Source organism: Rhinolophus hipposideros (genome assembly GCF_964194185.1).
Source record: "Rhinolophus hipposideros genome assembly, chromosome: 20".
NCBI classification, from domain to species: domain Eukaryota; kingdom Metazoa; phylum Chordata; class Mammalia; order Chiroptera; family Rhinolophidae; genus Rhinolophus; species Rhinolophus hipposideros.
In genome coordinates this window covers 52,612,300-52,639,038 of record NC_138066.1, presented here as the reverse complement: position 1 = coordinate 52,639,038, position 26,739 = coordinate 52,612,300, and the positions used below count along the sequence as shown (strand labels likewise).

General features: G+C 56.5%; 1 protein-coding gene across 3 annotated transcripts in view; it reads left to right on the top strand.

The window, feature by feature from the left end:
- The first annotated feature begins 15,644 nt into the window (after positions 1 to 15,644).
- SLC38A10 (solute carrier family 38 member 10) overlaps positions 15,645 to 26,739 on the top strand; it is a 38,385-nt gene continuing 27,290 nt past the window's right edge. For 2 of the 3 annotated variants that reach the window (XM_081030020.1, XM_081030019.1), the window contains exons 1-6: positions 15,645 to 16,042; positions 18,720 to 18,837; positions 23,900 to 23,945; positions 24,819 to 24,912; positions 25,097 to 25,240; positions 25,969 to 26,093. In XM_081030020.1, the coding sequence (XP_080886146.1) occupies positions 15,944 to 16,042; positions 18,720 to 18,837; positions 23,900 to 23,945; positions 24,819 to 24,912; positions 25,097 to 25,240; positions 25,969 to 26,093 (626 nt within the window). In that variant the 5' untranslated portion in view covers positions 15,645 to 15,943. Of the gene's footprint in view, positions 16,043 to 18,719; positions 18,838 to 23,899; positions 23,946 to 24,643; positions 24,913 to 25,096; positions 25,241 to 25,968; positions 26,094 to 26,739 lie in introns of all 3 variants that reach the window. The other variant, XM_081030021.1, reaches the window with a different exon arrangement.

Here is a 26,739-nt window from a genome sequence, read left to right as displayed (position 1 = left end):
CTGTGCTGAGCCAGGGAGCCAGGACATTCTGCATGAGTCCCTGTGTGTGCGAACTTCCAGAAAAGGCAAAATGACTGCAGTGACAGAACGCAGGTCTGGGATCGATCTTGGGTGGGAGATTGATTGATGGGGACTTTCCCGGGGTCCTGAGGGGGTTCTGTACCTCGATGGTGGTGGTGGTTACGTGACCGTGCACATTTGCCGAGACCCGTCAAACCGCACACTCAAAATGGGTGCTTTTTGGTATCTGAGTCATATCTTAAATTAAATCAAAAGAAAAATCCTGCAGGACACTCTTTGTCCCCTATCAAAAGACAAAGGCCAAAGTGCTTAACAATCTCCAGCTCTGCCAAGGACACAGGGAAATGGACGCTCTCACACATGGTGGGGGTTGTTGGCACACTTTGCCGGGCAATTGGCAATAGCAATGAAAATTTGAAACACGTGTACCTTTTTTACCTAGCAGTTTCTCTTCAAGGAACTTTATCTTCCGGACACATGTGCAAGAGGGCACAAACATATGTGAAGAAATGTCCTCTGTAGCATGTGTTATGTTGAGAAACCAGAAGCAACCTGAATGTCCAACAGCAGGCCACTGGCTAGATAGATACGTGTCAACTGACTGATCGTCCCAGGTGGCCCAGGACCGGCTAGGAACTAGCACTGAAAATGCCTCATCCTGGGAAACCCCGGGACCCCACAAACCTGGACGGCTGGTTGCCATAAACACACCCTGGTACGGCCGTGCCAGGGACTACTACAAAGTCGTGACAAGGGACAGGTGGAGCTCTGTGTACTGAGGTGGAAGAGGTCCCAGAGAGGAGGTGCAGGTGGCCAGGAGCCGTTCGCAGACGTTGTCTGGGAGCTTGGGTGTGAGGGAGGTGCAACTTTCTATGCCTTTGTGCCATTGGATTCGTTTACTTTGTGTGTGTATGGATTTTATAACTATAAAAATATTTTCTAAAGGAAGTGTGACCTTGGTCTGCAGTCAAAGACAGGTGGGTGGGGCCTGTGAATTCCAGCGCCAGGAGGCAGGTGCAGGGGGAAGGAGGTGGCCAAGGTCCCTTCAGCAGGGGAGGAAGACCCGGAGGGGGAGGGGCATCAGGATCACGGGGGAGGAGCCCCAGATCCTGGGGCAGGTGTGGCTGTGGAGTTCTGTGCTCTGCCTCCTTTCCCTGGAGGTGGACCAGTCCGAAGACACCCCTTGCCCTTCACCTGCCTTTGGGAAACTGACTCTGCCCCTCTGGCTGCCTCTGAATCCCTCACCATTAGCAGGCAGCCCCTCCTTCTCACCTCCACCAAAAAAACAAAACAAAACAAAACAAAAGGCAGCCCAGATTGTTACACAAATTGACTGGTGGGACCCTGGGCCGGGCTAATTCCTGTGTCTTAATGAGTAGGAAGATGAGGTTTTTATTCATCACTGGGGCTTTAAAAATCGCAGTAAAGTGGCCCACTTTATAAAGAAAAAAATCAATAGCAAAAAGAAAACAGGAGTATGTAAATGGACAGAGTGACAAAAAGCAGGCCAATTACCCCCAAAATGAGACACAGTTATGGCTCCATTAACTCAATTATATTTTCAAAAGGATTTCTTACGTGGGCCCCCCACCCCATCCCCACTTGCCGGTAATTTTTACATCAAGTTCAAGCCATTAAGATGCATTAAATTATTTTGTGGGAGATACTGAGGTGTGTTTGGGAAGGGAGAGTCTTGTCCAGCTTCCCTGGGGGGCCCGGGGTCAGGGGGCACCCCAGCCAGTGAGTCCCAGGGAAGGGGAGTTCCAGCTCTCAGCCCTGAGAAATAAGGAAGAAGAGGAGCCAGGGCTCCAATGTAGCTGGGCCAGAAGCAGCCGGGTGGAAGCCCTTCTTGGCCCCGTGTCCCCAAGGGCCCCTCTGCCCTGCCCCCACCCTGGCCATTTTTATTCCCAAGTGATTCACTGCCCTGCCCCCACCCTGGGTTGCCCTGCATGTATGTGCCAATCCACAGGGAGGCACCTAACCGCTATGGCTTGAGATTTCCTCTTCGTCTCATTAGAGTTAGAAAACTTAATTTTCAGAGAAGTGGAAAAATAAAGTGTTAAAAAAACCCACACCACCAACATTGGGGATGAAACGGGGATATGTGCATGCTAGCTCTTCATACAGCCCTTTTCAGGCCTGAGTCCCGGGATGGGAGGGCTGTAAAGAACACTGGGCAACTGTTCAACCCTGGGTGGCCTTTGGTCTGCCCAGAGGTGCTGGGCAGGCCCTGCATGTGCCCTCACACCGGCCCACCTGGGTTTCTAACCCAGTTCTTAACGTGCTAACCCTGAGGCTCTGCGACTGTAGCCTGCTTTCCCACGTCAGCCGGCCCCAGGGAACCAGGTCTGGCCTACATAATAAGTCTGTGCCTGGGCCGCCAGGAGCCAGCCCTGAATGTCCAGGAAGCCGGTGGAGACAGGACGAGGAGGAGGGGCTGGGCACGTTGGGGTGATCAGACAGGATGTTGCTGGGCAGAAAGGCCAGGATCCCTGGGCCAGCTCACTGGCCAGAGATAGAAAACCAGCCAGGGGTGGACAAATGGGTGGGCAGAGACTCAGGCTGAACAGCAGAGGTGGGGCTGACCCGCGGCATAGCTGGGGCCCCTCCAGGGCTGGCACAGCGAAGGGGTAAGCCATGGTACAGACAAAAATCTAATTTGCCCCCCTCTGCTGTTTTGAGTCACCACAAGGGGGCGTGCTCAGGACAGGCCAAAGAGAGGGCCAGTCTGTCCTCAGGGGTCCCCCAGGGGATAGTGGGGGGGAGCAGAAATGAAAGGGGGAGAAGGGATGCAAAGGCAGAAAGGCGTCCCCTCTGAGCTGGAGAGGGGCCACCCGCAGAGCCACCTAAGGGGTGATGGCACTGCAGGGCCCCTGCGTGAACACTAGCCCCTCATTGCTGCCGTCACCACACAAGCACCCCAAACTTGCTGTGCCAGATGCAGCTGAAAGGCAAGCCCAACCCCCCTCAGCTCCCAGTTGGAGAGCCTGGTGTAGGAGACACTGACACAGCGGAAGGGACCACGTGCGTGCATGTATGCACGTGAGATTGACTCCCCGACTCCTGCTGCCTGCCCCATGCCCTCGGGAGCCCGAAGGCTGGTGTGCACGCAGTTGAACGGTGGGTGGGGCTGCTTGGAAATGTGTCATCACCCCCATTTAGGGCATCGTCGTGGGGCTTCTGGCAACAATGGACAGAATCCCTGGTGGGAGGTTGGTGTAAGGACTGGGAGCTCCCAGGAGAGGGAGACACGGGTGGGAAGCATCTTCTGGTGGAGAGGCTGGGTTTGGAAAGGCAGCTATGGGTCTGAGGCTGGCAGGCAGAGGAGAGCTGGGCAGTACCGGGGCCAGAGGCCTCAGCCTGGGGGAGCAGTGGGTGATGGGCTGCTCAGGTGGTGGGGAAGACGCTGCAAGGGGGGCGCTGTGATGTTGTGAGAGCACCCCCAGCCAGCTGGAGCCCTGCACTGACGCTCCCCGGCCTGGCCTTCCTGCCGTCCCCAGGGGCCCACCAGCCGAGGGGTCTGGGGGGATAGGGGCCCCATCTCCCCTGGGACTGGAGCTGCCATCTTGTGCCTTATCAGTCATCTGCCTGCTCGCTGTCAGGCCACAGGCCGGCACACAGGCCTCCAGCCAGCCTGTCCCTGCCAGCGAGTGGCCTCTTGCCCGTGTGTTCAAAGAAGCATTGTTCCATGAAGGAGGAAGACAGCCATCGCCGTGTCAGCCAGCCCATCAGGGTCAGCCCCAGGGGTGACTCCCCAGGGCCAGCTGTGCCGGGACAGCCAGCGGGCCACAGGGACAGTGCCTGGAGTGTGGCTTCAACTCAGGGCCACCTGCCCTGTTCTCAGCCCCATCAACCCCGTCTCAGCCTGAGGGATGTAGGAAGGACATGGAACTGCACTTGCCCCCCAAATCGGGTGCTGTGGCATCACCCCTCCCAGACACTGGTCCAGGGCAGACCCTTACCTCCCTGCGGCCTCTTGGGGCAAACTCTGGGACCTGGCTTCCCTGGGGCCCTGCTCTCAGCCGGTTCCAGTCACCAGGAAGTCTCTGCCGACCTGCAGGGCTGGGAGAACCTGGCCAGGGGCCAGGGCAGCACAATCTCTTCCCTGGGAGGGTGGACATGACTGGCCAGTGTGCTGGCAGGGCAGTGCTGCAGGACTGTCCCTCCTGGGTCCCCCGGCCCCTCGCTGCTGTGCACACAGTCACCTAACCTCCACCCTCTGATCTGCCTGGTCTTCGACTCTTGGTTTCTCCTTCGTGTTTCTCTCTGTTTCTGGGTATCTCCCCATCTCTGCACCCCCTTGCCACCCTGCCCCCCACAGCTCGTTCTCCACATGTGTCAGCCTGCTGGAGGGACAGAGGGAAAGGCTGCCCAGAAGCACATGCTGGTTGTCTGCCCATGTGGCCGCTTCACTCCTTGGGCCATGCCTCCCCTGACCTGCCACGGAGCCTTCTCAGACTCCACGCTCCATTCACCTCACCTTGAAAACCTCCCTGACTCCCAGGCACCTGGCTGAGAGCCACCCAGGCTCCTGTCACCCCTCATATGGGTGCGTGGCTCCGAGAGGATGGGGCCGTCCCACCTTTCCCAGTCCCGTCACCAGAAGACACGTGTGGTTCTGCCAGTGCCTTCTCTCCATCCTGTGGGAGGCTGCAGTGCCTAAGGCCAGGCCCCTCCCTCCTGGCACCCCAGACAAAGGGCACGAGCTGGTGGCTCTGAGGCCCCGGGGCTCTGCAGCCGTGGCCCAGCAGCCAGAGGTCCAGATGGGTCGCCCAAGGCTGGGTGAGCACTGGAGTCCTAGCAGCCATAAGACACTTGCTGGGTTGGGGTCGTGGAAGGCCCAGCAGAGCAGAGACCATGCCCTCTGGTGCCCCCATGGTCCTAAGGAGCAGGACAGAGACCCCCCTGCCCTTTTCCTTGGGGTCTGGGTGGAGTGTCCAGGCCGCCCAGGGCTGGTCCCATCTCAGCCCAGGGCTGCGGGGGTTGGAGGTGGTGGGGTCACCATGGTGGGGGTGGTGCCGCGTGGCCGCAGCCTGACTGAGTAGGCTCTGATCCCGCACCCCAGCCCATGTGCTGCTCACTGGCTGTGCTCTTCCCAGCACAGAGCTCCTCAAGGTGAGGGGTTGTCCTTGAAGGCTCCGCCGCCCCACACCAAGGTCTAGGCCCCAAGGTCACTGCCAGCCCTTGCTGCAGGAAGGGAGAGGGGTGACCAGGAGGTTACGGTGTGGAGGGAGGAGGGGGTTGGGGGAGGAGAAATAAAAAGAGATTACATTTTTAAAAGGTACTCTAGCTGTCTGCTGACACCATCTCTGGTCTCCATCCGTTTTATAGCCTGACGGCTCAGGCAGCTGGGCCTCGTCCGGCGGGGCGTGCGGGCAGTGGGGGTAAGGACACCCCCCGCTGCCCAAGTTTGGTGGACTCATCACCTTTCCCCCGGCCTGGCTTCTGCTCCAAGACTATCCAGGCCCTAGGAGCCCAGCCTCTGGCAGGCGGGGGCTCCATGCAGGTGGGACCCCAAGGGTGGAGGGGAAGCTGGCCCCCGGCTGGCGGCCACTATCGCTGCCCATCTATCCCCCTGACAGGTCAATTTTCTCCCGTGTTTTACAGGACCTTTCAGAGCAGGAAATGTGATCCTGTGGCTGATTGATGTCCGTACCTGGTCTTTGTTCACAAGCCTTTGCTCACCACCCCCTCTCCGTTTCCCCCCACCCTCCTGCCTCTGCAGGGCTGCATCTGTCCCAGGGTCCAGGCCCTGGCTGGAGGACATTCCTCCTCAGGGAATTCCTGCTCTCGGCCACTTTCAGGGACTGGGTCTGACTGGGCCTGAGCTGACCTCGCCTCTGAAACGGGGAAGAAGGTCACTGTGTTTCCTGGGAAGGGCTTGTTTAAGGGGTAGTTGAATTTCCTGGGAGAGGCCACCTGGGCCACATCCCCTCTCACCTGCACAGGTGAGGAGTGGTGTCCTGGGGCCATGGGGAGAAGGATCAAGGTACTGCATCTGGACAGAAGGGCTGTGCCTCTTGCAATGGGGGGCCCCCGAGATAATTGTGTTCTTTGTGCTTTAAGTCGGCTTTTGTTTCTCAGACTGAGCTCTTCTGCTATAGCTGAGCCCTCCTAGCACACCTGGGGACAAGGGGTGAGTGGTGCCTCTCTCACTGGGTCCCCTGGGGGAGGGGCAGTTGGAGGCCTTAGCAGCCACCTCCTGAATTAACCAAAATCTTTTGTGTACAATCGATGAGCTCTCAACCTTTTATAAAGTAGTCTAGAGCATATTTAGAAAACTTTCAGTGGACATTCCATGCGAATACAGCTCAATGTCACATGGCTCCCGCCTCGCCCCCACCTCTGCCAGGTGCTCCCCTCCCCCAAAGATAATTCTGGGGACCTGGGACCATGGGGTCTTCCTTTGCATCCCCCACAGGTTCTGTGTGATGTTTGTCACTACGCGGTGTGCTGAGGTGACAGTACTGCTAACCACAGGCTGGACACCTCCCTTCGCCTGTCGCCACCAATGCCCAGGGGTCACCCCAGGGGCCCCAGATGCACTGACCACTTAACTGGAGGGCAAGCAAGCGCATGTATTAAGTCCCTCAACCCAGGCCCTGACCACCTGGGCTCCCCACTAGGTGGGGAGGGGCAAACTGGCACCCTGGGGGGCGCTCACAGGGCAGACTGCCTCCCAGCAGACCCCACCCCTGAGCACTAGGCTCTGTGCTGGAGACTGGCAGGGGCCATGCACGGTCCTTAGCTGCGCGAGGAGCCCCACAGGTGGGTGGTCCCTTCCCCCACACGGAGGTCCTGGGCTCAGCCTACCTGGCAGCCATGGCATGTGTATATATGACCCAGACTTTGGCCAGTGGCCGCTCCCTGGCTCTGGGTGTGGACTCCTCACTGAGTCACCAGGGGAAGGGACAAGTAGAGTCTGCGTGGTGTGGCTGACCAGGTGTCCTGGCCAGGCTCTGCCTGCTTATCACCTCCCCAAAACCCCATTTCTAGCCACTCATTGAGGTCCCATTGTCTTCCCAGCCTCATCCTGTGTGATGGCAAGAACAGTGCTGCTTTTATCACCAAAAACTGACTTTGGCTGATAGAAGACCCCCCGAGATGAAACTAACAGGGTTGGGGCTTGAGGTTCTACCTAGAGGGGATGATAACCCAGGTCATACCCGCCAACCCACCCGTTTATCCATCCACCCATCCATCCATAGATACATTTATTCCCCTGTGTGTCCATCTACCTACTCACATGTACCCAGCCGCCAAGCCACCCACCCACCCACACACCTACCACCAACTCCTTCCATTCACTTGTCCATTCATCTACCCATTATCCACTTACCCATCCATCCACCTATTCGTTCATTCATTTACCCATTCATCCAGCCACCTCCCACCTCCCTGTCCAGTCAAGCGCACTCCATCCTTTATCATCTACTGCCCCGCCCCACCCACCTTCCTGTATAGTGCACTGACTGGTGTGGGCCACCCAGGCCACAACAGCACACGAGACTTTGCATTAGCCCTAGTGTGGGGGCAGGGACAACATGTGACTCCAGGGGACCTAGGGGCACGTGAGCAGGGCACGTGGAATCCACTGGGGGGAAGGAGAGGGACAGAGAAGCTTCCAGGAGGAGACTCTGGAGCTTCGATAGCTAGGGAGAAAGGACCTGCTGGGTAGAGGCCAGGACACATGGGTGGCTCAAGGAGACTGGAGAACACCGTAGGCAGCCCAGGGCTGCAGAGCTGCTGTGACCGGCCTCCTGCCCAGGCCGTGAGGGAAGGGGACAGTTGTGAAAGCCTGTGTTTTGGAGTGGCTGTGGCTTTCCACCAGGGGTGGGGGACCTGATAGGATGGGGCAGGGCTCACTGACCAGCTGAGGCACCCTAATACCCAACTCTATGGGACTTTCCGAGTTCCACCAGGAGCCTCTTCCTCCCCTCCCCCAACCCTAGGCCGCTCTTCTCGCAGCCACTCTCCCTACCTTGGAGCTGCATCGTCATTTTAGAAAAAGTCTGCCAAGAAAGAGGGTGGCTTCATGGATAACGCAGCTGCATGGGCCCAATGCCCAGACGGGCCCGTGGTTTAACACTGTCTTGAAATCTGAATAACTTTGTCGTTTCACTTGTGTTTTGCGAGTGGGACAATGGAGTGTGGACCTGAGCAGAGGAGACAGTGCACTGAGCGTGTCCTCAGCGTTCTGTGTCACCCCATGCACACATAGAGCCCAAGAGCTCCGTGAGTGGAATGCACCACGTGAGGGAGGTCAGCAAGTCCCAAAGTGAGCACAAGCGAAGTGTGTTCACAGGAGGAAGCAGCCAGGGGTGGGCGCGCCGAACCAGAAATCCCTTCAAATGCATGAAGGAGGCAACAAAAGGCTAGGTGACCAGGGAACCCTCTTATTCTCGCCCCATTCCTGCATTGGCCAACCGCTGACATGAAGAATGACGAAGGGAGGAAGAGGGAAGGATGGGCCCGCCCCTTCTCTCTTTCTCTTTCGGGCCCTTCCTGCTCATCAGTTTGCCAGATGAGCATGAAGAAGCCAAGTAGCAGCAGGTGAGTTAATTTTGTGCGGGGGTGGGGTGTGGGGGGGGCTTGAGGGAGGGGAGGGTTGTGCTGTCCTGTTAGTAACGCCACACAAGACAGGGCGAATGTGTGACTTTGGTGATTCTGCCTCAGTTTGCATCTCAAACTCACATTGCATAAAATAAACAAAAACTACGGTAAAATACATGCTAAAAACTTAAAGTTTTCTTTACTTAGAATGCCATTAAATAGCAAATAAAAAAACGCCATAACAAACCACAAGACCGTGGAAGAAAAGGAAAACTTCATGCTTTCCCACCTTCCGTGGCATCGTCCCTGCCTTTTGAACAAGGGGCCCGAATTCTCGTTTGCATTTGGCCCCATAGATTGTGTAGCGAGTCCCGCAGAAGATGGGGGGCTGGGGGGTGTCAGGAAGGTGGGACGGGCACCTCTCAGGAACTCCGTTTGGTGGCTCTCCCCCCAAAGCCGCCAACTGCAGTGTGTTCAGTTCTCTGTCAGCTGGGAAATCGAGGTGATCTTGTGGTCAGCCCCCAGGGAGGAGCTTACCACACAAAGGGTCCCTTTCAAGACCCCCATTGGGGACTGGAGGCACCAGGAAGGGTGGGGGAAGCTTCCTGCAGCTCTGTCCTGTGACTGCCTTCTTCAGAGAGTGGGACCAGAGCTGCTCCCCTACTTGGGCCTCCCCTACAGGCCCCCACCATCTCTGCCTCCACCCCAGGGATGCTGAGTATAGGACGGGCTGGACCAAGGTGTGACTGAGGATGTCCAGCAGCTGTTGTGCACTTTGAACCCTCTACCTGCCTACCTGACCAGTGGCCGCCCCGCTCCTGCTGAGTGGGGAGTAGGGGGGCCTCTCTCTGGGCCACACCCCCTTCCCTCCACACCAGGAGAGTGGGGATAGCTGGAGGAGCCTGGGTCAGGAATCCATGTCTGGTGGCCCTTGTCATCAGCCCCCAACCCATGATGGGCCCGGCTATGCAATGGGTTTCTGGGCTCAGGGCTTACCACCCCATGGGCCTGGAATGGCATGAGCTCGCCCGTGTTGTCTGAAAACTTCATCCAAACCACAATAGTAGCGGCAGCTAGCAGGGATGGTGCCCACGTCCCGCACATACCTGTGCTTCCCACAAGTGGCCTGCTTCATCTACCTCTATGACACCTGACAGAGCAGGTATTGTGACCGCCTCCCTCTGTCCCCCGTTTTTCACCTGCAGAGGTGGTGGCAGGGCCCAAGGTGGCCACTTCCAGAGGAAGGGGTGAGAGTGCTGGAAGCAGGAGGGGGCTGGTCCTCATTGATTAAAGCACCTGCTGTGTACTAGGCCCGTGGTAAGCCTCACTTCATTTACTGTCGTGGCTGTGGGAAGGGGTGTGGTCAGCGCTATATATTCAGGTAAGGAAACTGAGGCTCAGATGAAGACGCTTGTCCAGCCTGCTGGCTGGAAGGAGGGGACGTGACTTGAACTTTGGTGGAGCCTGTGGTTCCCTCAGCAGCAGCTCCCCTGAAAGAGATGAAGACAGGCTGCCCTCATGCGGGCGGGGTCCTCCAGCACCTGTCAGAGGCAGGCACTGTTTCCCACCACGTGATGTGAGGGGGCTTGAGGATTCCACACCCTTTGGGTCCTGCCCCTGGCCCCCTGCCGCCTTCTGCCTGGGACCCGATCCATGAAGGCCGCCCTCCCCCAGGCCCAGCTCCAGCCCTCCACCTGGGGATCAGAGGGGCCTGGGTCCCCAGGGAGAGCCTGTCTCGTAACTCCCATCTGCGCTCCCGTCTCCACCACCCCTCGGCTGTCACTGGCTCTAATTACTCAGGCTCCATCTGCTGGGCCTCTGCACAGCTGGGGAGGCCCTCAGAAGCTCTACCCCGCCCAGGCATGTCGCATTCCTTCATACCTCCCCTAGGCCTGCTGTCCTGCCCCATTGAGGGGCACCCGTGCAGGGAGCCTGGGGGCTGCAGCTGCTGGATGGGGGCACCTGGTTATAGCCCAACTGTGTCCTGGGACTCCCAGCTGTGTCTCCCTCCCCCGCCCCCATCCTAGCTCTGTCTCCAAACCTGGCAAAGATAAGTCAGTAATTTACCACCAGGGCCTGCTGGGGCCACCTGGAGGAGCTCTGGTGTTTGTTCTGATACTGAGGGCCAGGGAAAGACTTCCCCAGACAGGACGCTCCCACAGCAGGGGACCCTCGAATCACTTTCCAGGGTCTCCTATCCCCTGGGGCTCACAGGGTCTCCTATCTCCTGGTGTCTGGACAAACCCCGTTTGGGTCATGCCTCTTAGGGGAGACAGGAGACACCTCTGTATCCTGGGCTGCTGCCCTGGGGGAGATCCTGTCCTGGGGCCCACTGAAGGGCTAGAGAGGAAGGTGGCTGGGGGCTCCCAGGCCCTTCCCCACCACTGCAGGCTGCATTTGCTTGGCTGAGGCCACCATTACTGCTCTCTTCCGTCTGCAGGGTGAAGTGGCCGGTTCCCATTCACTCTAAAAGCCATCTCACCCCTGCCACCTGGGGAGCAGGGGTGCTGCCCTGTGCCCCTTCCTGGCCTGTCCTGCAGAGGGTCTTTGGGGCAGGGAGCAGGGTGGGCTGTATGTGCTGGGGTCTCAGCCTCAGCTTCACCCCAAACTGCCAGGCTCAGCTGGACAGAAGGTGGCCATGGGGCTGTCAAGTGCCAGTTCCTGACCTGCTTCATGTGTCAGGACAATGAAGCCAGATGGAGGACGTGCTCAGAGGTGGCTTCTGCTGCCCCCGTGTTCCACTCTGCCTCCAGCCCCAAGGGGAAGGGAGACTTCCTGCCAGTTTTGCGGGGTCCTGCCATGGGGACCTGCTGTGCTGAGGCTGTGGGGAGGGTCCCTGGGCCCGTGCACACAGCTCCCTGTGTCCAGACGTGCGACTCTGCACCTCTGTGTCCGGGCAGCTCTCCCCTCTGTCTGGGATTTTTAGAAAAGGGAAAAAAATGTAGGTGAAAGCAGATTTTCTATCTTGTTGAATTCTCAGCTGCCCCTCTAATTATAAGATGATAATGAGGTTCAGGGGCAGTTTCCTCCTGGTGGCCATGATTGTAATCTGCAGCTTTTGTCTGAGCTCCGGGACATTACAAAGGTCACACTGTCCCTACAGCTCAGCCTGGCCGTACCCAAGCCCCTCCCTGCTGGGCCTGGGGACTGGCTGTTGGCTAGGACCTTGGCAAGGGCTCCCCATTCAGACCAGGGAAAGGGGAGGCCCTGGTGGGGACCAGGTCTACAGAGAGCCACACAAGGCCCCCGAAGCTTGTGCACAGGCCAGCCTGGGGTTGGGTCTGTAACAGTGTTGATTATGTCCTCTTTCCCCTAAAGTGGCCTACAGTGTCCTCAGGGGCCAGTCCCCAGGCACCGTGAGGAACCTACCATCAGAGGGAAGATGCCGCCCCCCTCAGCTCAGCTCAGGGGTCAGAGGCGAGTGGTCCTGAAGTGCATGGAGCTTTGGAGCCACAATGCCTTGCGTCCACTTGGGAGTTATGTGGCCTTGAGCCTTCGCCTCTCTGAGCCTCAGTTTCCCCATCTGAAGTGGAGAGGGTAGCAGTTAGGGATTGCTGTCAGGAAACCCAAACAACAGTGGCTTAAACACCAGAGGTTTGCTCCTCGGTAGTGATGGCCCGGGGCTGGAGGTGCCTCTTCTCACCACAGCCGCCGTCCCTGGTGTTCATGGCTCATTCCTTCCTCAGCAAATGCTACAGAGCTGGCCTTTTAGTAGGTGAGACAGCCAAGAAGCACAGGCACCATAAAACTAGTAATAAAGAGTGTGTTAGAAGGTGGCAAGTACTATAAGAGGACCCCGGGCAAGGGGGTGGATTGGGAGGGAGGGTTGGTGCCTTTTTTTTCAGTTTTTAAAAAATTTCATATTAATTTCAGGTGAACAGCAGTGTGGCATTTTCAATAGGAAGACAGAGTGGCCTCCTAGAGAGGTAAGGTGGGGACAGAGGCGTGAAAGATGGGAAAGAGCACTCCAGGCAGAGGGGACAGCCAGTGGGAAGGCCTAGGGAGGGGCCCCCAGCAGGAGTGTGGCTGGAGTGGAGCAGGTGAGGAGTGGTGGGGCTATGGTGCAGGGCCCTGGGAGGGCCTGGCCGACTCTGTGTGGGAAGGTCTGAGCAGAAGTGGAGATATCTGACCTTGTGGTGAGCAGACCGTGAGGCGGCCAGGTGGGGGCACCTGGTGAGGAGAGCATCACAGCCGTCATTGTGGAAACAGGAAGTGCTAAGAATCGTTGATGGAGAAGGCAGTCTCTTCCCTCGGCCCCATGCCCCTTGGCCAGTCTGTCAGGAAACCTTGTTGAATCCATGTTCAGATGGGCAGTGAACCCCTGCTGAGAAGGGTGGTGGGGAGTGAGGCAGGTGGGAACCCCCAGACCCTTGGCTCTGTCCTGACCAGGCCTGCCCCTCTGTGCCACCTTCTCTCCTCTCATGATGACCTGGGGGAGACACCTGGAATGATGGCCTCAGGCCCCTGAGCAGTCTGGAGGGGCCACCTCTCCCTAGTCACCGGGGGGCTCGTGAGAGTCATTGTGGCCTCTGACCCTCAACCACAGCAAACATTGTCCTGGGGACAGAGGCCACCAGGACATGGGGAGGGAGTGGTGCCAGCTAGAAAGCGCCAGAGGACATGGAAGCTATGAATAGAGGCAGATGCCCCCAGGCCCCAGGTGCCCTCCAGTTCTAGAATTTGCTCCTGGAGATGAGAGCCCTGGAGGTTCCATCATCAAAGGCTGTGCTTCCTCGACCAGGCAGGGCCTGGTTCCCTTTCCACTTCCTGATTTCCCTTTCACCCCTCTATAGGACCCTTCTGGATGGCTCATGGGCATTGGGGCCTCTGATCTGAAGGATCTGGAGCTTGGCAGGCCTTCTGAGCCACTGGGGGGGGGGTGCTGGTCCTACCCTTGGTCCAGCTGTCCACTGGTCTCCTTCAGGGCTGGCCTGGCCTCTGGAGTGGACAGGGCCTACCTGCCTTCCAGGATTCTCATCTTCACAGTTCCCAGGGACTCAGGGCTGGGTGGGGGACACTGGAGGACTGGATGGTTGGTCTGTGCTTTTGCCAATGGAGGTTCTCATGTCTGCCCAGGTCTAGCCAGAAGCCTCTGGAGGCAGGGGTGACAAGTGTAAAGCCCCCCACCCCCACCCCAGGTGACCATGAGCGGCCCTCCTGACCTCCTCCCAAAACCTGAGCCCCTAGGGGTTACCAATAGCCTGGGCTCTGGGAAAGTCCCTGGCACAGCTGCTTTTGAGCACCAGCTAGGGAGTTAGAGATTATGAAGGGAAGGACAGCAGGATGAACGCCCTGGCCCTGGCCCCCCAGGACTATTTGGGGGTGTTGGTGTGTACTCATGGCTTTTGGTATATTTAGATAGACTTAGGAAGAAATGTAGGTGTGAGTGTGTGTACACACACGTGTCTTCTAGTTCTGTCCATCGCCAGACCCAGGGTCAGTGGCACCCCAACAGCTGTGGGCACACCTGGGGCCCAGATCTTGGTTTCTATTCCTATTGTCCACCAGAAGAAGCCAGGGCTCCTTGGAAAAATGACTGAATCCAGGAAAAGTACAAGACGAGCTGGCAACGTCTTGTGGATCAAGAAAGCAAGGAAGTGCTCAGAGAACCCAGGAGCCACATCACAGGACACAGGCGCCCGCTGAAGGGGCGCTCACCTCCAAATCCTGGACAATTGGAGCATCAAAACAAGTAATGACAGTAATGGATTACTACCCATTGAATAACAGAGGAAAGCGGGAGCCACACTGATACAAATGAATTAATAAATTGAAAGTTTGACAAGGACTGGGATATTTAGTTTCAAAGTACCTCCCCACAGAGCACTCCTCCATTACAAAGGAGAAAGAGGTAACTTCACGGTGGAGAAACCTATCCAGTCAAGTGACAAAGACAAATCATTGGTAATGGGACAAACCAAAATCGAGCAGCACCTGACGGGATTCAGTGAAGACATGCCTTGCTTCTGTGATATTACTGCTAAAGAAACGTAACGTGAATGTCATCACGATTATGGTAGGCAGAATACGCCCTCCCCAAAGATGTGCCCCCCCTTAGTCCCCAGAGCCTGTGAACATGCTACCTTACGTGGCCAAAGGGCCTTTGCAGATGTGATTAAGGTTACAGACCTTGAGTCATGCTAGATTATCTGGATGGGTTCAACTGAATCACACGAACCCTTAAAACTGGAGAACTTTGCCAGCTGGGTCCCAGAGGTGCGATGTGAGGAGTTGACGCCCTCCGCCCTCCCCTGCATTGCTGGTATTAAAGGTGGGGGAGGAGGCCATGTGCCAGGGAACACAGTGGCCTCTAGAAGCTGCGAATGGCCCTCAGTTTACAATTGGCCAGAAAACGGGGGCCTTGGTCCTACCGCCAGAAGGAACTGAATTCTGCCAACTGTTGGTTAAGCTAAGTTTAAGGTGATTTGTTAGGACAATGAAAAAACGAATACAGTGAGGAGAGACGTCAGACAAACCCAAACTGAGGGACACAGGGTTAGTCATCATCACATAGAAAGAACTCAAAATTTGTACGAACAAGACACAAACAGCTAATTAGAAAAACGGGCAAGAATGAATGAGCGTTTCACAGAGGAAATGGGAATGGACAATACAAATGCAAGCAGATTGACGCCATTTGTAATTACGGAGAACAAATTAAAACCACAATGAAATTCCAGTCTATTCCCTGGATTGGCCAAATTGATGATACCAGTTACTGGTGACAACGTAGAACAGGGGTCCACAGCCTTTGGGCCTTGGGCCAAACTGGGCCAGCCAATGCTTTTGTAAATAAATGTGGATGCTGTAGGGTTGCCTTCCCTGAAACCCCGCTCTCCGCAAGGCGCGGCGACAGCCTTTCCTTCCTGCCCTCCACTGCCCTTCCGGACGGGGGCTCTGCAGGGGGAGTCCCTAGTTCTCCAGCCCTGCAAGGTGGGATGCAGTGGCCCAGTGAGACGGGCGCCCCGCCCCTCTCATTGGCCCCGCCCCTCCTAGCCCCGCCCCTCCCCGCCAGGCCCTACCCCGCCCCCGCAGGCCCCGCCCACGTGCCGTCACTTCCGGGCAGAGGAACCCACGGAAGGCGGAAGTGTCCGTGCGGGGCGGCCGCGATGCTAGGCTGAGGAGTGCCTGGTTGGCATCTGGCACTCTTCCGGGTTTGGGCACAGGGACGCGGAGGCGGCGGCGGGAGTGAACGGGGGACGATGCCTTGAGGAGGCCGCGGGCCTGGCGGGGTCTGGAGGTTGACCGCCCCCGCCGTCTTCCCGCGAGGCCGCCTCCTCCAGGCAGCCCACCGTCCCGCTCAGGGCCTCGCGCCCCGCTGTCGACCAGGCGCCTCGCACCCGGACTCCCGGGCCCCAGGCCCCGCGCTATGACCGCGGCCGCCGCCTCCAACTGGGGGCTGATCATGAACATAGTGAACAGCATCGTAGGGGTCAGTGTACTCACCATGCCCTTCTGCTTCAAACAGGTGAGTCCAGCGCGCAGTGCGCGGCGCCCTGGCCGCCGCGGGCTCACCTCGCCCCCGGCCCGCTGCTCAGCCGGTGGGCGGGAGCCGGGGCGGGTGGAGGCGGCTCCGCGGCCCCCCTCGGGGCCTGCGGGAGGCGTCCGACACGTGAAAAGCCCGCGCAGTCTCGGCGCTGTCAGCGACTCCGCGCAATTATATCGTAACTTAAGACGGAAGCGCAAAGTGGAGCAAAGCAAAGCGATCTCCCCCAAACGGACAGTGACCCGAGGAGTCAGTGCTACTTTTCTTTATTGTCATTGGTGAAAAACTCTGACCCTTCAGAGGCACACACTCAGTCAGCGCCCCCGGGCCTTGGAACTAGGTGGGGGCGCTGCTTGCAAAGGGATGGCAGACTTTGCCAGGTGGCAAAGGCACTGAAGGTCTTTGTATTTTGCGATGTGCAACTATTACCTCAATTGAAAAAATCTGAAATGTTAAAAAATTGATATCATGCCAACATTAAATACCGCAGGAAAGGAAGTCACCATTTCTAAGGGGTGGATTCGTTTGGCTTCGGTTTAAATAATCCACAAATAAACAGGCATTCGGTCCTTTAGGAAACGGAGGTTGTTGGCTGCTGGAATCATCCAGTCGCGTAACTGATTTCCTAGCAACTCCCCTCTCAGCTTCCTGTGTGCCAAGGGTGCAGTTGCGCCCCCAGCCCCACGGGGCGCGAGCTGCCTGAGGGGTCGGGGTGGGACACGGAGCGGCAGGTGCTGTCCCGTCAGCCAGAGGAGTCTTGTGTGATGAAACCAAATGGGTAGAAAAAGGAGAAGTAGATGGGATGGTTTGGAACTGAAAATGGTCACCAGTAGTTTAATTTTAGATTAACAGACACTTTGCATTTTTCATATTTAGCATCTTTTGGATAAAAATAGCAAAAAAAAAAAATATTTTTCAACCTGGAGATTTCGATTCTCCACCTGGAGCGCGGCAGCCTGTCTGGGTGAAAATGCGTTTAGGGTTCCCTGGTGAGTTGTTGCTCTCACTTGGCTGATGAGCGTGTTGGCAGAAGCATGCAGGCCCCGCAGGCAGTTGTAGGAAGCTGAGCTGGCGGCTTCTTTTGCCCCTGGGGCAACATCTGTATCTGGGCATTGAGAATCCCAGCGTGGGTGGCCAGCTCTGGGTGTTTCTGGAAGGACTTCGTGTCCCAGACTGCACTGCGACTTGCCTGGCACAGCTGCACCCTGGGCACTTGGCTCGTGGTGCATCTGCAAGTCCCATGCTGCCAGCCTTCATGCCTGCGTGGGATGTGCCACTGTGGCAGGGCTCTGTGTGGACACCTGAGAAATACACTTTTGGGTCCAGGAGATTTGCTTGTCCACAGACTTTGAGTGTCTTCCATGTGGTGGGCACCGGCCCCTGCCAGGGCATTTAAACATGGGCCAGACTGACTTGTCAGGAAGAGCTCATAGCTCAGTGGTGGAAGCTCGCGTAGAAGTCAGGACCTGGAAATGTTCACCGTCCCCAGGGCCTGGCACAGTTAGGAGGGCTGTGCTCCTGGGGTCTCAGCGTCATCTCCTCTGAGCGAAGGCCCTGGCCAGAGCACAGCAGGAGGCAAGCGGACGACTTGCATGTGTAATGTTAGTGTCTGGCAGCCAAGTCACTTAAAAATGTTTGGTTTTGGGGCTTTTTTTGTTCGTTTGTTTGGTTTTAGTAATTTTGGTACTGTTGAAAAACTTCACATTTCATTGAAGTATAATGTGCGTACAGAAAAGTGCACATTTTAGCTGTTCTCTTGATGAATTTTCATACAGTGAGCCAATACATGTAACTATTAATAACTCCCACACCAAGGAGCATAACCGTGCCCGCACCTCTCTCATCTCTAAAGGGTCCACCTGTGCACTGCCCACACCAAAGATCAGTGTTGCCTGTTTTTTAGCTTCATGAGAATGGAATTATGGTGTATGTTCATTTTAATGTCTGGCTAGTCTTCCAATTTGTGGACATAGCACAATTTATTTATTCTTTTGCTTCTGCTGGGCACATTTGGTGTTTCCTCCCTGGGGCCCCGTGAACACATATGCACGGCCTCTGACTCTGTGTCTGCATTTCTGTGGGGCATTTCCCTCCGAGTAAAGAGCAGTATCTTAGGCTTTGTGTACGTTCAGCTCTAGTAGATACAAGTAGGACATTTGGGTTGTTTCTTCAGTTTTTGGATTACGGATAAACTTGCTATAAACATTGGCATTCAGGTTTTTGCATGAACACATGTTTTTATTTCTCTTGGGTAAATACCTAGAGTGCAATTGCTGGGTCAGATGGTAAGTATCTGTTTAACTTACAAGAAAAGTGTAAATGTCATTGTTCATCTTTTCCTTCCAGAATATCTTTACCATTCATAGTTGTTGATCCACGTGGTAGAAGGTGGTACACTGTAGGGGTGTGCAGAGAACTGGGAGACACCAGCTAGCTGTTCATTAAGACTCCCAGAGCAGCCAGGAAGGAAACGGAACCTGGTGTTCTTTTAGGATCACGCACAGATCTTAGGTCCCTGGACAAAGCGTATGGCCCCGTCAGTGCTGAGGCTGGGGAAGTGGGGGTGGGGTTTGGAAACCACGGACGTGCTGGTCAGTGTGAGGTACATACAGCAGGACAGTTTTACCTTGTTAATGTCTCGTTTTCTTTTACCTTTCAGTGTGGCATCGTCCTGGGGGCCCTGCTCTTGGTTTTCTGCTCTTGGATGACGCACCAGTCCTGTATGTTCTTGGTGAAATCCGCCAGCCTGAGCAAACGGAGGACGTATGCTGGCCTGGGTGAGACGCTGGCTCTCAGAGTGGTGGCTGGACCTCACTGAGCACCTTCGTAAGAAGCGCAGTGCTCTGGTCCAGGGGTGGGGGCCTTACTCCTTTATTTATTCACTTTTCTTCCACTGTATTTTTACAGAGTTCCTTGAACAGCAATTCTTTTCCTTATTTTAAAATTTAGTGCAATTCTTAAAAATGGTTACTATAATCACATGTTTCAAAACTGAGGTGATAGGAAGGGTCTGAGGTGAAGTCTCCCTCCCGCCCTTGTTCTCCTTTAAGCAAATACACCCGAGAGTCTTCCTCCACGTTCAGGCAGAACCAGCAGCCCCCAGCCCTCTGTGGACTTGCTTATTGTCTATCCCTCCTGAGTCCCAGAGCTGCCCAACAGGGCCTTGCTCTACCTCCCCCACCCCTAATGTCACAGAGGACACTGTCCCTGGGCAGGCTTGTCGCCAGGCTCAAGTCACCCGTCGGCCCAGTGGTGTTCTCTGTTCCCTGATGCTACTGGTTGCAGTTTTATTTCCTTTAGTTTTCTTTCTTCCTTTGATTCCGGTGGAGGGGGAGAAGGCTGCACTTTGTGTTTCCTTTCAATGTGGAATATTCTGGCAGCTTGGCTCGGGGGCCAGGCCCTCACTTTCCTGCTGCCCTCGGGCTGCCCTGTGAAGACCACATTGTTTCTGCGGAACCTGCGGCCCTGCATTTTGTTCTTGGGAAATTCAATGTGGGTGTTGAAATAGCAACATGTGTGTCTCAGGAGCCGGCGTGTGTGTGTCTGGGGAAAATTCCTGGCCCCCGGATGAAAGCACTTGACCCCCCAGCCAGTGTGTGGCCAGGATTCTGGGTCCTCCCGAGGAGGCCTTCCCTGGCCCTCAGCTCACAGCTGTCACAGCGAGGGGAGATGGTGTGCAGAGTTCCAGGGGCCAAAGAAAACAGAGACATCTGCAGGACCCACGTGTGGGCTTTTGGTTCCTTCCAGTCTGTCCACTTTGCATTGGCATCGAGATACTAGCGTTTGTTCTGACCTCAGGACTGAAGGGCACTTCCTTCTTCCTCTGTGATGAGAATGGTGCTGTCAGAGTCTTGTTGTTGGAGTCACCGGAGAAAGTGAAATTTACTGGCTAACCTTGACCCATGGTGAGAGCTCATTTAGCTTGGGATGAAATGTGTGCCAGGGCTGCCCCTTCCTCCACCTGTATGGCCAGGTTCTTTGGGGTGATCCTTTCTACCCCACTGAGGGTCTCTGTACAGTGGAGTTCCTGTGGCCGACACCCCAGGAAATGCTTGGCTGTGCCTGAAAGAGGGCAGGTGACCCGAGATTAGGGAGGCCCTGGATTTTGACAGCTGCCTGTCTGTTATTCTTAGAAAGTCCCTGAGAAGGCAAACCGGTTTGGCTACACATGTGGAAGACTGAAAGAAAGCTGCCCGTGGACACCCTTCCACGTGGTTGCCTGGGGCTCCTACTTTTAACTGGTTGGGGTGACCGCAGCCCACTTCTTATTGCTAGAAACAAAAAGTTCGAAACCACCAGTGGTCTTCCGCTGTGTCTTTGGCACCAAACAAGATGGCTTCCACAGGGTCCCCGGGGCCCGGCTGAGCATCAGCTACCTTTTGTCCTGGCTTGGTCTTGGCCCGTCTCTCAGAAATGGAGGGACTCAGCACTTGGAAAGGAGCTGAGACAGGAAGGGCTGAGACTCTCCCTACCCCGTGTGGGTCAGCAGCCCTGGGCCGGCTCCTGCTATTGCTACGCCATTTTTCCCCGTCCTCCCTTTCTCCTGGGTAAGAGATGCCACCGAGAGCGCTTGCACTGTGGCCAGAGAGGTGGCCCGAGAGGAGAGCCTGCTGCACCTGGGTGCCACAGGCCAGGACAGACAGCCTGGGTCGTCAGATCCCGTGGCGCATGTCATCTGCTGGGTCCTTGGGCATCGGCCAGCTGTGGGGGCAAGAAGATGGATAGAAGGCCTCCGTCCAGACCTGGGGACAGTGCCAGGATGGTGCGGAAGTGTCCGGAGCAGCAAGCAGAGCTTGAACAACTAGCCCATCTCAGTCGCTTACTGTGACCTTGGCAATCACACGGTGTGGTCAGTGTGTGGTCGCAGCGTGTGGCATCTGCTGCAGACTGGACTTTGCCTGTTTGGGGAATCACAGCACCAGCAGATTTTTTTTTTTGGTGGTGTTTGTGTTTGTGGTATTTTGTTTGCTGCTTCTGGGCTACTTCTGTGAATGTCATTCTCTTCGCACCTGCTGCTCCCTTGCCCTGCGTGCCCTGCCTTCACGTAGACTTTTCTAAATCCCGTTTTCTGAAGAAGCACAGAAATACCAGCGAGTCAGGCACCTTCAGCGCCCCACGCGCCAGAGCCCGCACTGGTGACAGTGTGGCCCGCACCTCTGCACCCTCAGGTGTGATCAGCGCGCCTGGCAAGGCGTCGAGCCTGTCAGTCCTGTGCCCGCCTGGCTGCCCGCAGTCCTGGGCAGGGTGGGGCCTGCAGAGGCCCGTTCACAGCAGCTTTCCCACCTGTCCTGGGAAGTGTGACCTGCACACGTGGCTGCTTGCTAGGGAAATGACGGCCATAAAAGCAAGCTTTCTTACACCCGGGGGCTGTACACCCTCCCGCCCTACGTTTACCCAGCACATGATCACTGTCGCCTGTGCATGTGGCAGTGGGGAGTCAAATGCCATCTAAGGCCTGGCTCTGGGATGGCTGGTTGAGGCCACCCTCGCAACTTGAGTAGCAGGGTTTGCTGCATGCACCCCATCTCTGCTGCTGCTGCTGGGTGTCGGCAAGCAGGAGGCTTTGGACGGTGGGTGGAGAGATGGCAGTGAGGCCGGAGTCCTGCTCAGAATGAGGTGGGTTCAGAGTCAGCTCTGCGTCACAGCAGCCTCGAAGCTGCGGGTCAGGCTGTGGCCCAGGAGAAGTGACTAGTGTCTCGGGGCCCAGGGAGGCTGCCGCCCGGCCTCCCCCAGAAAAGACTGGAGAGCGCCTTCTGAGACACTGGTCCCAGCTCTGCACTCAGTCAGAGCACTATTGAGACCACTGGCCCCTCGTCCCCATGCGGCCCCTCGTCCCCATGCGGCCCCTCGTCCCCATATGGCCTGGCCAGTTAGCTGCAGAGTACTCGTCATGGCTGGGCAGGAAGGGCTGCCCTTGGAGCGTTCGGTCCACTCCCAGGTGCACTGGCTCAGAAAGTCCTTTCCCACAGAGGCCGCCCAGCCTTGGGGGGGCTGGTCTAGTGCTGTGGTTCCTCCTTAGAGGGGCAGGAGGACAGACCAGGGCCCCTCGCCCTCCCAGAGCCACCCCAGGTAGGAGGCTAAGGGTAGGGGGCTGTCAGACCTTTGTGTTTGAGACTCAGGATTAGAGGCTGCTGAGGGATTGACACCTGAAATGGTGTGTGTGGTGGGGGGTGTGTGTGTGGGGGGCTGGCCTCAGTGAAAGAAAGGGGGAGAACACGGGGGCTGCAGCACCAGGCCCCTCTCAGCATGGGCCATGCCTGGGAGGCTGCCCCCTAGGATGTCGTCATTCTGGGAACCAGTTGCATCTTTCTGGGTGAAGAAGTGCTACCTCCCAGCTTGGTCCTCTGACTTTGTAGAGCCCCTTCCGTTTCCCCTGTCTAGGGTGCCGGTGTGCCCGGAACTGGCCCTGGCAGGTGCCCTGAACATTTAGAATATGTTTAGATGCTGAGCTTCCTTTTGGAGAACGAGGAGGATGAGATGGCTAGGAGCTTGCCACACCCACGTTCAGGACACTCGGCTTTTGTCGTGTCTGGGGAGTGTGCCTGACGTTGGCACCGGAAGGCTTGGAGGCTTTCCTTTTGCTGATAGCACGGCCGTGGGCTGTTGGCTGCTCTGGAGTTCTTCGTTTTTGAGGTTCTCACTTGCCCTTGGTCAGCATCCCGTGCAAGGATGTGTGCCAGGTTCAGGTTCCTCCGTGGTGGAAACGGGCTTTGTTAGATGCACCTGAGGCGTGAGTCTGCCCAGAGATCAGGTGGCTGGGGCGGCTGGGGGGACCCACAGCGGAAGCCTTCGCCTTGCAGCTTTCGCCGGTGCAGCCGGGCCGATGCCAGGCTTTCTTGCTGCTGGCATGCCGTGCCTCTTCCTAAGTGATTTGAAAGTAACGACAGGTGCTTTTTGGACTCATTCGTACCATTGGCCTATGTTCATCCTGCTTTCTGAGTCTGCCCATAAGGTCCTGGCCTGGGTGAGGGAGGAACACGGGACCGGAAGCTGGGACATCCCGTCACACTCACCCTGTTCTGGTTGCTCCTGGGAGACAGGATGTCCTTCTGCCCTCATCCCGCTGACCGTGGGGGATATAGGGGTACTGGGCCACTGTTAGGTCCTGGAGGGGCCTTGTCGAGTCAACTCGAAGCAATTCTGTAGTTGGGAATGAGGGAGAGGCGGCTCCTCTCCGCTGTGAGACGTGTCAGGTGTGTGAGGTGCACTGGTTACCTGCGAGGCTCCTTCACTGTCGACCTTGAAAAGGGGCAGGCCCGAGAGTGCTTGTCCCCTCCCATCCCAAAGGGCCATACTAGAAAGCATTGTCTAAATGTTCTAAAACCACAGAGTGAACATACATGCCCTTAGCCAGGCCCTCCGGTGCGGGCTGTGAAAACTGGGTGCACTGGGCTGGGGCTGAAGCTGACTGGGCCTCCTGGGCACCTCTCAGCCCCGTCCCTAGCCAGCCCAGGCCCGCAGGCAGGGCACCTTCACTCCAGGCGGGCCTCCTCACGGGCCTCCTCACGGTTGCTCTGCTGGGTGGGAAATGGTTACTTTGCAGGGATGTTTTTCTTCTCTTTTCTCTTTTTTTCTGAATGAACAAAAACAACCTGTTTGTCTTCCTTTGCTTTGTTCTTGTTTTATGTAGTTTTCATTTGTCGATTGATTGTGGATCTGGAAAAAAAAAAAATCACAGGACCAAAATAAAAATATATTCCCCTTATGCCCACCCGTGAAACTCCAGAACAACAGCTTTTTGTCAAATTGCCCTTCACAGCTTTTCTCAGAAATGTTTTTACTGATGTGCTTGCTTCTCATGTTGTTGGATTGAGCATTCCCTCTTTTCTTTTGCACTAGCGTTTCACGCCTATGGAAAAGCTGGAAAGATGCTGGTGGAGACCAGGTAGGCGGTGCCCCTTTGCCTCGTGATTCTCTGCTCTCCCTCACCTGTAGCTGAAGAGAAACTTGGCGATTGTTTCAAAACAAATGATATGTTTCAGATGTGGATTGGTTTATAGCTTACAGTGTCTTACTGATGTTACTAAATATTTGAAAGCTCAATTTATTGTACCCTTAAAATGGTTAGCATCAAGGTTAAAGCCTTATTTAAGTCTTACTAAGGAAAATGCAAAAATAGAAAACCCGGGAACACAGCAAACTTGCGCTTGCTCAATCATAGCTAACCTTTCCATACGGTTCCTGACACTTAACACGCCCGATCCCCGAATACTGTTGCATAAAGGAAGCATTAAGTTGGAAATGTCATATTTCTCTCCTTTTGGAGTAAAATTTTATGAGATGAAAAATTGCTGGGAGATTGCTCTTTTAGGCTTCAAAATTAGGCTTCAAAATTTGGGACCTGTAAACTTAGAGGCACAGCCCTTTCTGAAAGCCTTTGGTTGTCCTATGACTTGTCCGACACCACAGTGTACTTTTGTGGCCCCTGAGAGGACTTTCAGAGCTTCCTATGGAGAGAAGAATATGAAACCCCATAAAGGAGAGTTTGGTGTTATTCACCGTTCATTCCAAGTAACACAGGGCCCCGCAGAACATACTCAGGTCCTGTAAGCTTGAACGTGTGGAATGCCCTCTTTCATTCAGCTTGGCCTTTGGGTCGTCACGTGCCAGCAGTGGTCTAGCGGGGACCCGGCTCGGCGTCCTCTCCCCAGGACCACGAGCGCAGCCCAAGCCCGGTCCTCAGCTGAGGGCCCGGCTCCAGCCGTGGTGAGCCGCCTCCTGTGGAACGCCATGGGAACCACGACTTCCTTCTTTGCAGCATGATCGGGCTGATGCTGGGGACCTGCATTGCCTTCTACGTTGTCATTGGCGACTTGGGGTCCACCTTCTTTGCGCGGCTGTTTGGGTTTCAGGTAAGGACCCTCGGAGTGTGTCGGGGTGCTTATGTGACACCCCTGAGAGCCCCCGTCTCAGACCTGCGGGGGCAGGAGGGCCAGCTGAGCCCCGCGCTGTGGCCCGGGGGCCAGGACTGGGCCTTGGGCTGGAAGCACAGGGCCTTCTGGGTGGCCCCTGCCCAGCCCCGCGCTCTGTCCCCAGGTCACTGGCACCTTCCGCATGCTCCTGCTCTTCGCGGTGTCCCTGTGTATCGTGCTCCCGCTGAGCCTGCAGCGCAACATGATGGCCTCCATCCAGTCCTTCAGCGCCATGGCCCTGCTCTTCTACACCATGTTCATGTTCGTGGTGAGTGTCGGCCCTCGCTGCTCTGGGGCTGGCGAGAGCGGAGCTAAGAGGCCGGGAGGCGATGTGAGAATTGTGCCCACGAGCCCCAGTGGATGCAGGCTCCAGGCAGGGCCGGGGCCCAAAGCTCCTTCCCTGGGAAGTGAGGGTGAGGGGAAGAGCTTTATGTGGGTCTGTGGCCAGGAGTCACAGGTCAGTGACTCCTGGGGGACGTGGTTTTCTCTGAGCGTCTCTGAGCCACTAGATAGGAGGTCCAGTGTACAGCTGGTGCTCAGAACATTTAGTTCCTACCGAGCGTAAGCTTGGAGGCTGATCAGCGGGGCCCAGGAGCTGGACCCCCGCATGCCTGCTCTCTGGCAGGGTCAGAAACCATCATTCCTGGGGAATGGAACCTGGAGGTCTCTGCAGGTGTTTTCCTTGGAAGACCGAGCACGGGGCGGGGGCTTTCCCGGTGTCCCTGTGCCGTGAGTGCCAGTCTGGGACCGTGACCCACTGCTCTCCAGACGTCCCGGCCTTGTGGGTTTATCGTTTAAAACACGTCCGCGCAGGGCTAGGGAAGGGCCTACCCAGTTTGGGGGACCTTACTGGCACCTGAGGCAACGGGTGGGCACGGTGGGGTGGGAAGCGCTGCACGCTGTCCTGCCTCCCTCCCACCGCGGCGGCCTGCAGGGCCCTGCCTGTTCTTGCTGACTGGTCCCCGAGCGCCTCTTTCTCCCCCCCACCCCCCACAGATTGTGCTGTCCTCGCTCAAGCATGGCCTCTTCAGGGCACAGTGGCTGCAGCAGGTCAGCTATATCCGCTGGAAGGGTGTCTTCCGCTGTATCCCCATCTTTGGCATGTCCTTCGCCTGTCAGTCGTAAGTACCGCCTGTTCCTGGAGGCCCCGGGGTGGGTGGGGGACCGATGCTGGACGAGGGGCTTTCACCTGTTTTCTTTAACTGGACAGTGCCGGCCACCGAAGAGTCGTGTCTTGTTCAGTTGTGACCTTTTCCCCTCTGCGTTTATGTATATTTTATGTAGAGAAATCGACTTTCTTCCCAAGACATGTTGCTGGCACTGCTGGTGAGAGCACCCGTGTGCCAAATCCCCAACGAGGAGAGCTGGCTGTGGGGAGCTCGAAACAACCCAAACCATCTGATCCACAGTCCCGAGCCTTTTGCCAGACGTTAGCTGTCTGTGTGAGAATATTTAGAAGACAGTCGCACAAACACCGACTTTAGGCTGCTGCTGGGATGCTCTGGGGGTGTGTGTGTGCGTGTGTGAGCACGCTGGCCTTCTCCCTGGCACGCCGAGCTCTGGGAGTGCGAATCGGGCTGTTTCCGTCATTCCAGCAGCGCCACCTTCCTTACCAGTGACACGAGCCAGAGACTCGTGCCCGCCCTGGATGGTAACGGGCTCAAGAGAGGCATCAGCCTGGTCCTGGCGGGAAAGCCCACAGGTGGGCAGGGGCTGGCAGGACAGGCCCCCATCACCCTGGTGGGCATGGCTGTGCCAGTTGTAAAC